The sequence below is a fragment of the Mixophyes fleayi genome, chromosome 1, assembly GCF_038048845.1.
Source record: "Mixophyes fleayi isolate aMixFle1 chromosome 1, aMixFle1.hap1, whole genome shotgun sequence".
Lineage (NCBI taxonomy): Eukaryota > Metazoa > Chordata > Amphibia > Anura > Limnodynastidae > Mixophyes > Mixophyes fleayi.
The window spans coordinates 399770383-399782804 of NC_134402.1; the positions used below are offsets into that span (position 1 = coordinate 399770383).

At 37.7% G+C, this 12422-nt stretch overlaps 1 protein-coding gene across 1 annotated transcript in view; it reads right to left on the reverse strand.

Moving 5' to 3' along the window:
- The window catches only part of ST8SIA4 (ST8 alpha-N-acetyl-neuraminide alpha-2,8-sialyltransferase 4), a 135119-nt gene that overhangs the window by 49502 nt on the left and 73195 nt on the right, over positions 1 to 12422 (reverse strand). Inside the window, exon 4 of the mRNA XM_075181368.1 lies at positions 5217 to 5510. Coding sequence (XP_075037469.1) covers positions 5217 to 5510 — 294 coding nt within the window. The remainder of the gene's footprint in view (positions 1 to 5216; positions 5511 to 12422) is intronic.

Below are 12422 nucleotides of genomic sequence, written 5' to 3' on the forward strand. Positions count from 1 at the left end.
GGGTATATTTACTAAACTGCAGGTTTGAAAAAGTGTAAATGTTGCCTATAGCAACCAATCAGATTCTAGCTGTCATTTCTGTAGAATGCACTAAATAAATGATAATTAGAATCTGATTGGTTGCTATAGGCAACATCGCCACTCTTTCAAACTCGCAGTTTAGTAAATATACCCCTAAGACTTATCTTGTTAGAGAATTGAGGAAAAAAATAGACACCGGTAGGCGGTAGTCACAGATAACTGACTTTGCACTAGGAGCTTAAACTGGCAAAGGGAAGGAAACACAATGAACAATCTTAGAGGGACTGAGATCAAATAGGGAAATATACACATGTTGCAGTTGTGCAAACAAGTTTGTGCTGAACATAAAAGCAGGTACACTAGGCACAAATAAATGTGCAATTCTGCACCACCTCCTGTAAATAAGCCACATTGTTCCTGTTAATGCATTCGTACATTTAGTTTACAGTATAAATCAGTGCTTCCCACACCCAGTCCTCAAGCACCCCTAACAGTGTATGTTTTCCATATCTCCTTGCTTGAGCACAGGTGTATTCATTACTGACTGACACATTTTGAAAGATCCACAGGTGATCTAATTATTTCACTTGTGATTTGAAAAACCTGCACTATTAGGGGTCCCTGAGGACCGAGTTTGGGAAACACTGGTATAAATCCTTGACACCGTATCTATGTCACTCCGTATATATGTGCTTTTATTTGCTTTTAAATGCAGAGAACCTAAAAGAAGATTGATTATTTTTAAGCCATTTGTAAAGGTTTTTATACCGCCAAGCAGTGGTCAAAGTGGAAATTTAGAAGTGGTGGTATGAAAATGGTAATGGGAAAGTAAGTCAATGAAGGCAGCAGGACAAGTGACGGTATGGTATACCACTGTATACACCCCCACTAGATCACTGCCTCCAAGTAGCAGAGAAGAATGGTGTGACAACAGACTGATTATGCAAATGTCACTGCTGAGGTTCTGTATCACAGGAATGTGGCTTTGCATTACATTGCCATTTCAGTGTAAATTTAATACATTACCATAGATGCCACGTATAGTCTTTTAAAACATAGGTCCATGATTTTTTTGCTCATTGCCAAAACTTAGTAAATCCACCTTGTTTGAGTGTATGAGTGTATAATACAATAAAATGCCATTGGATTTTTTTAAACAAATATCAGTAGCAATAATACTGAACAGGTTAGATAAGCTTAGAACAAATACATATTTTTGTACATGCTGCCTATCGTGCTGTTATTTAATTGGTGGGAGTTCAGATGCGATAATGTTTTCAATAGGTTTTATCTAGTATAAGGCATGACAGGCTGCAGATATTACTTCTCTAAGTAAGAAGTAGAGATGCTCAGGCTCTGTTTCCCGAGAACCGAATATACCCGAACTTAGCAGATCCGAGGCTCGGCTCAGTACCTTTGTGCTTTTTCGTATTTGAAAACGAGGCAAAACGTTGTTGTTACGTAGTCGGATATCGGATCTCGCGATTTTCGGAATCCTTTTTAAGATGTCACATAACGGTGAGTGGCAGGGAGGGAGGGCCAAAGGAAAATTCCATCTTGCACCATTTTTCTTTTCTGCCACTGCTGTGTGCCAATAGGTCCTAAACTGCCTAGGATGACTGCCTAAAATGTCCTAGGAACTGCCATGTGTTTGTGTCATTGCTCTGCCGCTTACCATCTAGCCAGGTCGCTGCAGTCTTTGTCCGAAAGTGTATGAAAATAATATTGTCATCTATGAGGTGGTCAAAATTGGCTGCAAATGACTTGAAATTAGTGTTATTGAGGTGAAGAATAACAAAAAAAGAGCAAAATTATGGGATTTGAGCATATTTTAGGATTTTTTCTAAAAAATCCAAAACCATAAACACACGAGGGCGGTTTTGCCAAAACCAAAACACGAAGCTAATCCAGATCCAAAACCAGTTCACCGGGGGTCAGTGAGCACAGCGCCCCCACTCCTGACATCATGACACTGTCCTATTTGTCGCTGGAGATGGTCCTTTTCTTTGCCCTATACCGTAAAATATTGGGTTACCATCATCAGTAGAATTCTTCTGCATGGGAAAGCCTATTTAACATGCATTGAGACTGTACATGTACAGAAGAAAATTATAAAAAAAATGCTTTACTTCCACATTGGTGGGACTAAAAGCCCTTATCTCGCTAGCTGACTTACGACTTGCATTTGGCAAAGCCCTATGTTAGATGTTACCACTCTAGGCCAGCATTACTCAGCTGCCCAGGCCTTATGTTCTTGATAAATTGTGGCAATAAGTTTTTTTCTTTTCTCACTGCGATAATAAAAGAATCATACTTATTGCTACATCTAGATAAATAGGCGCCATCAGCACATAAATATACAGATCACTGCCTCCTACAAGAACTACATTAAATAGATGAAAACTGATAACAATCAGGTGCTGTCAGCCTAAATAGAGTACACCTATCGAGTACACCAAAGCCTCCAGAAAACAGGCACATTAAGGATCAGCACTCCCCTGTCAGCTACTGATCTCGTACAGGCCTTACATAGGGGTCTATGCATTAATATAATGCAGTGGGATTAAATATGCATCGATGCAAATCACAGCGATGCATATTTAAGCACCGCTAAAATACACCATGCCGCGGCTACTCCGGGAGTGACCCCTCTGGCGTCAAGAGTTTTTCCTGTTTACCGGCAGGCGATAGCCTAGAGCTGCCAGTGAAAGGAAGAAGTGCTAGCACTTCCACTGTAAGGGATTCTGCGAAGCCGGAGAGCCTTCAGCAGGATCCCATAGGACAAAGTTAATATTCTGTGCAATGTAAAGCTTATCAAAGCTTCATGCATTGCAGAACATCGCAGTCCTCCTGGTAATCTATGCGAACTGTGTTAACAAACGTTCGGTTATGGCATTAGAAATAATGCAATTTGCGATGGCCATTTATGGAGAAAACGGCTGTTTTCTCTGTTTTAATGGCTCATAGTACTTTAAAGCATAAACCGCACAGTGTTATAGAAAATGAAAGTCACTCAATAAATTTATGTTAACAACAAAAAAGAAATCCAGATAACTCCTCCATTTAAAGCACCTGTTACTACATCTAAAATTGATTGAGTGACTTCCATTATTTCTATTACAGATGCTCTGATCCTATTCAGCACACATTAAAAATGAATCTGATGATTTACAATATTACACATGGGTCAACATGGAAATTTAGAAGTGGAGGTATGGAAAATGTAAGTGAATGGAATGTGATAGTACTAAATAGTAATAAAAAGACAGGTGTGCCCATTTACTTTTAAAGTAACATCTGAAAAAGAAAAACTGCTTACAGTGTTCAATTTCACTAGTGACACTGAAATATTATTATTACATTATTAACATATATTTATATAGAGCCAGCATATTCAACAGCGCTTTACATTTGGCAAGAAACTCTGTAATAAAACCATAATTGCCTACTTTTCAAATCTGTACTCTGGGTGATCGGAGTTTGCCTACTCTTCCGGGAGGACTCCCCGAAATTCAGGAGACTCCCGGAAATTCCGGGAGAGTAGGCAAGTATGAATAAAACAAGACTGAGTATTACATACAGACAGAAAGGCTAAGAGGGCCAAGTTTCCCTTTTTTTATGTTGTGTTTGAAACAGGGAAAAAAAAAGTGTGTTACATTTATCTGTGTGCAAGTAATTAGAAGCATCAAATAACCATCAGCACATAATGTACTGCATGTAATGATCAAAAACCTGTGCTAATCTACAGCGACCAAGCAACATAACAGTATTTCATTTCAGCAACACTTTTTCTTTTTAAAACATGGAAATGATTTGAAAAGAGGAATAAAACTACCACAATTATGAAGCCAAAATAACTGATGAAACTGAGAACACTTCCAAGTCACAACAGCAAAGTTTGACATCAGGCTTTATCATTAGGTGATGGAACTACCATTGGTGCTGTGGGGGGTGGTTCCCTCCTCCCCGCATCCCTGCACTGAGGTCCACAGCTCACTAGTTCCACATCTGTTTACCATATGCATCTAGTAAACCATATTTATGTGACGTGGTACTGCCAGATCTGCAGAGGAGAATGTAGAAACTGGCAAAGTTGTTGCAGAGAGGTGTAAAGTTGTTGTAATTTAATAGAACTGAGATCTATGCAGGTATAAATGGCTAGGCAGAGTTAGAATGCGAATGAAGAGTTAGAATGCGAATGAAGAGTTAGAATGCGAATGAAGAGTTAGAATGTGGATGAAGAGTTAGAATGCGGATGAAGAGTCAGAATGCGGATGAAGAGTCAGAATGCGGATGAAGAGTTAGAATGCGGGTGAAGAGTTAGAATGCGGACGAAGAGAATGCAGAGCACATTCTGTTGATTGTCACACAACACAGAGCCAATTTTATTGACTATTTAATCAAACCCCAGAACCCATTCAGAAAATTGGTATATGACACAAAGCTTCGTATGGTGACTAGCACGAAATATAAAACCCATTCAGGTGACTAGAGAACAATATTATACATATACTAGTGACCAGAAGAATGGGCATATAATTTGGCTAGTACTAACTTGTGTCGAAAGAAGGAAACTCTCTCCTAGCACATTTCAATGCTGCATTCTTTTACAATAGCCGTGAATAACAGTATACGTAGAGATACTAGTTTATACTTTGTAAGTATAACATATCAAGCACCTAACAGCATTATGGTCATGGAAAAAATATAGGAAAATGATGGAAGTTGAAGGACACATAAGGACAATTAAGCAATGTGATGTATTCAATATTTTTACACTGTTGCTCCTAACATTTAAAGTCTTTAACATTTTAGTAGGGCATAATAAATAGCCATTCAAACTCCCACACTGTGACACACCACAGAGAATAATTGCACTACCTTCGCTGAAATAGGACTTAAAACACTTAAATCTTTTACATTATGGTCATCTTTCTCCACAAAAATAAGATTATAACAAAAGGTTAAACACTAAAGCACATTATTATATTCCCTTTTATCACATGTTCACACACTCATCATAAATCACTGTATAGTATTGTACTTAAATGTAAAGTTATTCTACAAAATGAACACACACCACTAGCCAAATTATATATTCCTTTGCAAGACTTCCATAAATCATTCTTTTACATAAAAATGTATTTGAGAAATCAGCTGTTGCCAGGATAGACTAGTCAGTTTCAGGTACTTACCCTCTGACAGCGTGAATGAGCCGCAGTGATGGATATGCAGTTCGCACTCTTAGTTTGTTCTTAAGGATTAACGCATTAACCCACTCAACATGCTTCTCTCCACCTTTGACCATGAAAGCCGGAATCCAAAGGACACTGTCATTAAGCATGGACAGTCTATGGACAAATTTTGCCCGATCACTCTCATTCCGAAAGCCCCCAAATGCTCTTTGCACTACAGATGGGTTCATGGTAATAAAATCCGATTTGGTTCCCACATCAGCGGCAAACTCAACTACAGGAGCTAAGTTGCACCTAAAAGTGGATAAAAACGTGATCAGGTGTGAACAAGAATTATTAAAAAGAAAAGCAAATCTGTGACATTATAAAAGGGAGCATCCACCTTTAGGCAACTTTAAATTCCAGGCAAAATTGTTTATTTCCATTTGCCTTGGTTAAGAATTTCAGATTGGTGTCTTGGATACAATTATATTTACAACAGATGCATCATATCTAAGGGTGATGGCGATTTTAAGTAAGTTTGCCAAGAAGATAATGTTGTTTGCAGGTGGAGTTGCATTTTAATATAAGATTTATGTCATCACACTAATGAGAAAACCAATCTACAGTGATTTGTACTTAATTATGTCATATTACTAAAACAATAGATATTCACTAGTCCAAAAAAAATATAGAATGAATCCACATTGTGTTCATGTTGGAAGTTTAGAGGTCCCAGAATTGCAGCAAACTGGTCATACAGCTTAGCTGTTGGATGACCTAATCAGTGAGCAATATCAATACACAGGGATAGAAATGCTACAGTGAACAAACTGTACAGGTGCTGATCCGCTAAAACAGACTGCAATGCAAAGTAGGTGCACCTACATTTCAGGGAAATAGCCCCATACACATGGCTATTCAATCCAATACTGGTTATGTACAATAATCCTTTTAGAGCCTACACACAGTACAATGGTTAGTCAAAGATTACTAAAGCTTGAGTGGCCAGTTTAGTTACAAGTAGGTAGTATGACTCCATCCTCCTTTACAATCATGTGTGCTGCCTCCACAACTCAATAATCAGGGGTCACAAATTGGGAATTGGGGGGGGGGTGGGGGGGACTTAATCCCCATCATTCTGCTGGTCCCAGTGAGAGAGGCTCTGACTAACCATTAAAGTCACCAGATGATCCGGGTTCAATACAAGTAAGATACTATAAAGTCTTATCTATGTGTGCTAGTACAAAAAGATATAAAATCAATTCAATGTTGATTGCTGTAAATTGCAGTCTGACATTAGAATATAAAAAAGCTACAACATTGTATACCCATACACAAATCATGGCTCATTCAGGAAGCAAAAAAATGTGTTCTTGCACTAGAGCAGTTTTTCCTGTGTTAATATTGCACCACTGATTGTGCGCTCACTCAGCCTGGTTAACACCACTGAGCATGTATATGCACATCAAGATAGCATCTTTTCTGAGGAGGGTTGGCGTGTTCCTACGAATGCATTGCCCCGGGGTTAAGGAGGGATTGTCCCTGAGAGGTGTTATAGGGAAATGGGTTGAGGTGGTTACAGTAGACCCATTTCTGACAGGTGAAGAATACTATTGGGTGTGATTTCAGTAACAGAGGACTATTGTTCATTGAAACCCCTAATATTGAAGCTATGGACGGTACGCGGCAGCAGGACTCCAAATCAATCCATTGATGACCTTGTTTCTTTTGAAAACCAAGTCATAAATAAACAAAATTCAACTAGCCTTAGTAACGAGCCAATATTCCAATGTATTTGAGAATTCAAATGACTACAGACGTGACACATATCCCATTACGATCATTGGTAATTTAGCACCTTAATGAGGGTCAATTGAGCACTAAATTAGCAGAAACCTTAAAAGTTGTATTTAGATAGATTCAAATACAGGGTCAGGTGTATTTCTCTGGAACATGTAGGCACAATAGGTTTGCTTCTAATGTACCCCTCAAACTTTTAAAGGTTAAGGATGAAAAACTTTAATAAAGACAGACAATTGATTACATCTAATGCCTCTTAATACTCCTCAGATTTTAGCTAAATTAAAAGATAATTAACAAAGCCACAATACAGATTAAAACATATAGCATCTGATATTTACACTTTAGGAATTAGGAAATGCCATAATCTAATTCTCATTGTAAATTATTATTATTATTATTATTATTATTCTTATTATTATTCTTATTAATAATCTTTATTTATAGAGTGCCACAAGGTTTGGGCAGTGCTGTGCAGAGAACAGATAGTCGACCATGCATGGAAAACAGTACAGAATTTTAAATATTAATTTACAATGAAATTCACTGCACTGTTATGGATTCGGTGTTATAAGACTATTTGTTCTTTAAAACAAAAATGTTCTTCTGCATATAATATTATACTTTGGTATGCCAGTAACAGGATGAAGAATGTATTATTTTATATGCCAAGATGATGATGATAAAAATAATAATAATAATAATAATAATAATAATAACAACAATACTACTACTAATAATAATAAATACAACACACAGTGCCACTACATTAAACAAGCTCACTTATATTATACAGCTTCAAGTGCCCTGAAAATAAACTGTCCTCTAGTACAGCTGGTGCAGCATATTCCATTGTCTGTGCCAATGTATTAGTCTGCAGTGCTTCTACAATATACTTCTCTGCCCAAACATTACAGCAACAGTCCATCTCCATATTGTACCAACCTTAAGTATGCACAAACTACAACAGTGTCCAGTATTTATCCCAGTGGTACGCTTTAGGGGCCTTATTGGCAGCCCTTTATCCTTCAGAACAATAAAGGATTAATCTCAGTAATAAGTTAAAACTATACATCATAGTTACTCACTCTCCCAGAATGTCCTGGAGACTCCCAAAGTTTTGGGAGTTTTCCTGGATTCCTGGGAGAGCAGGGCAACCTACTGCATTCTAATCTCTTTGTTGAAGTGGCTGGGTGTGTGTGTGTGTGGGGGGGGGTCAAATGCATCAGCCTGGCCCCACCCCCTGCTGTAATAGGCCGAAATTGGTAAAGATTAGCTAATAACACAATTTACGTGGTCACTTTCCCAGGGCAGAGCCCCCTCCTGGAGATCTCGCTGCCAAAGTTGGCAAGTATGCAATACATTTAATCACAGAGACACCTTTCTGTAGTGACATATTAGTAGGCATTTGAAATAAATGTTACAAGCATTTATAACAAATTATAACAAACTAATATTACAATAAAGCAGGAAGGAGCTTGGGTCATAGGTGAAGGCTCAGAGAAAAACATTATACAAGCCTCCAGGTCTCCAATGTTACACCAGCCTCCACTGCCAGTATCACTACATTACACTGGCCAAGCATGCTCCACACTCATAACATATACCAGCCTCCAGATTCTCCATGTTATATGAGCCTGAGTCATGCTTTAATCTGAACAGTGTGATCAAACATACTGTCTTCATATGGACAAAGCATTCACAAGTCTGACTGGAGCCTCAGGCACAATTTGCAGGCCATCATCATGTCTCCTTGTACCCATTTTATTTACTATTGGTGGGAAGGATGTTTTAAAAACATAAATTAATTTATAATTTATCCCATGTAACTATGTAGTAGGATTTTTGTGGTCATGTTGGAAAGTCTGAGCTTGCATTACATTTCCTGTTAGTTGCAATGACATGATGGCCTGGAACCCTGTGCTTCTTACTTGCAGGAGTGGACAGCTGAAGCCCAATGCTACACTCTGTTAGGAGAGTTAGCCAGTGTCTACAATATACACACAGAGCGAGCAGTCACACTGATTCCTCTGACGATCTCTCCTGCCAATACCTAGAAGCAATAAGTACAGAGTGCCAGACTCAGTTCTCAGTCACCGCTAACATAAAGAAGTGGGTGTCCAATCACAGAATTAGAGGACCACTGCATGTGATAAGGGGAGTGGCAGGCTGGAAGACAACAGGCCACCCTTCAGGCTGCGTCAACTGTAGGCATAGGTTCACTATGCTTATTGTGAAATCTGTTATTGGGTCAGTGCATGGCTTTTCCATCGAATTTTCACTACATGGTCATGGATGACCCCAAAATAGAAACACTAAAATACTTCCTAAAGTCCCTGTAGATATTAATACTGTACCTTCCCAAAGCTAAGGAGGCAAAATGGACATACATTTATAAATCGAAGGGTCATCTACATTCTGCCATAATCAACAGATCCAGAGGGTAATTAAATCTGAAATAATAAAAACTAACTACAGCTGAAAAGGAAGTTTTTATCAAAAGGCATTAACGTTTCTCCCACTTCCACTCCAAATATGTTTGGTTCATTTGTGTAATTCACTGGTAATGTATCATGTCAAGATACCTATTTTCTTACTTTAGATGTGTCTTCCATGTGTAAGAACATACCTCATCTTTTAGGCCATCAAAAATGCTCTGTCTGCTAATGGATGCCATTCAGGGAGGCACTAAAGGTCTATTACTGGGTCCATTTCTTTAAATTTTGACTCATAATTATTTTATGTTTGTCCTACTACATAGAGGTGATGAGAATGGCGATGGGAACATGATTCGCCCCCCAGTTATGCCAATCTTTATATGGGGGCATTTTATCTCAATATATATGGGGCAGCAGATTTGGGGCATCTTTCATCCACTATGGCCGTTATGTATATGATCCGTTTATAATTTGGGAAGGGGCACTTAAATTTGTTTTCTTTCTTAATATAACTAAGAATAATTTAAAAGTTCATACACTTATACAGTAAAACCTCCAATGACTTCCTGGCTGTTGACCCAGGGTTCTCGAATATCCACCTCCACCTTTTGAAAACATGTAGGCACAAGTAATTTTTTCCACTTTCACAGTGACCGTTATGGGGCATAGAAGAATAATATATCAAAAGGACAACTAATGTGTCTAAAACACAATTGCTTCTCTGTAAATGAGTTTGAGACACAAGCCCTGGAAATGTTGAAAAATGTTAAAAGAAATATGAATAGAACGGGGTTATCTCAGGGAAGTTAGGAGTATTGAAATAAGTGCTTTGTTAAAGACAACTATCCATTTTTATTACAATATCTTAATTTTGAAAAAGGGAACTGCTCATTGAAACCATAGTGATTTACATAAAGAAGTACAAACGTAAAAGAATATACTAGCTCTAAGCTATATGGTACCTGAACGAACTATAGTAGGGAAAATTACCATCAACAAAACACAATGGCTAACAGTAAAACAACAAGCATTCCATCATTGTGATAAGACAGGATGCATAACATGTAAACATATAGGCCATAATATTAAGGAAGAGGTTTCATCTAAAGATAGGAAACATTTTGAAAGTCGTTCTTTCTTCAATTGCAGTATAGAATTTACCATTCATTTACAGTGCAGTTGTGACTGTCAATATATTGGTTGCTCCACCAGATCATTGCAAAGAAGACTTACCAAACGCAGACATAATATTACTAATAAACTATACACAGATAGGGCTTGATGCATGTTCAGCCATTCGGCCATTTGCATAGTGTATCTTGTGTGAAACAGCTCAGTGTGTAACCAAAATTAAACTTTACGCCAACTAACACAACTGTATGCAATTCATGTCCAAGTGCAAATGACACGACTGTCTACACCTTGAGAGGCTGAACAGGGGAGGGCCGGACGCACAAAGGCCATGTACAGTAAGGGCGTTCCGATGCAGATGTGGCCGTCTGTCGTTAGTATGCATACTTTCACTGGTATGTTTTGCACCTAATACAGGTCAGATATAAATGCCTACTGACAGTGATGACTAACACAGCATAGTCTTTGAATTAAAAACTACACGTATGCATGCCAGTAGCTATTACAGATTTGTATTTAACCAAGACATACTATAAAAACACATTGTATTACAGTATGCATAGAAATGATCATGTAAATAATGTAAAACAAAATTCTAAAAAAAAAATCCAATTATATTGAATATGAAAATAAATATTTATAGACATGATTATACTGTAAGTTGTAAGCGTCCTGATGTGACCTTGTATTAAACATATGCATGTGTGTATACTACAATGTCTATGTATGGCAAGAACTGTTTTGGCAAATTGTACTTACAGCCAGATTGAAATCAAAAAGTATCTTGAATGTGGACACTAATTCATCATTATCATAATCAGCTATTTATATAGCGCCACTAATTCGCAACGCTGTACAGAGAACTCATTCACATCAGTCCCTGCCCCATTGGGGCTTAAAGTCTAAATTCCCTAACACACACACACACAAAAAGACAGAGAAAGAGACAGACTAGGGTCAATTTTGATAGCAGTCAATTAACCTACCAGCATGTTTTTTTTGAATGTGGGAGAAAACCGGAGCACCCGGAGGAAACACACGCAAACACGGGGAGAACATACAAACTCCACACAGATAAGGCCATGGTTGGGAATCAAACTCATGACCCCAGTGCTGTGAGGCAGAAGTGTTAACCACTAGGCCACTTATGTGCAAGTTGCGTTCAGACATGAAGCAGGCACATGGTGTATCCAGGCACTGTGCTGCTGGCCATTGTGGTAATCCAGACTGTTTAAAAATAGTGGTTCTGTTACACATACCAAAGACAATTGTTGTTTTTCTTAACTATTTATTGAAAGCACCACAAGCAGCACAAAACAAAAACTAGTTACAGAAATTAAGCAGAAACAAATAGACAACCAGAAATTAATAACAGTCTGTAACTAAATTTACCAAACATGAATACAAACAAGAGATGTGGATACACGGTATACCAACAATGTGGGAGAGGGAGTTGAGGGTGAAAGGCAAGGAGATTAGGGAACCGTAAAGAGGACAGGGAGGGAGTTGTAGGCCATCGTCTGTGCTTTTTTGCTTTTTGAAAGCAGAACATCTTATTTTCACAATAAATACTAAATAAATAAGATAAAAGAAACAATGGGAAATTAAAAGGGCTTTCATTCCTTGGCCATGTTTTACTAAGCGTGTTGATTTGTTTGAAGTAAGACAAATCACAAGAGTGTTCTAATGAGCCACCCTATATATCTGCAATAACAATGAACAGTATACTATATTATATATATATATATATATATATATATATATATATATATATATATATATATATACATACATACACATACACACATATATATATATATATATATATATATATATATATATATATATATATATT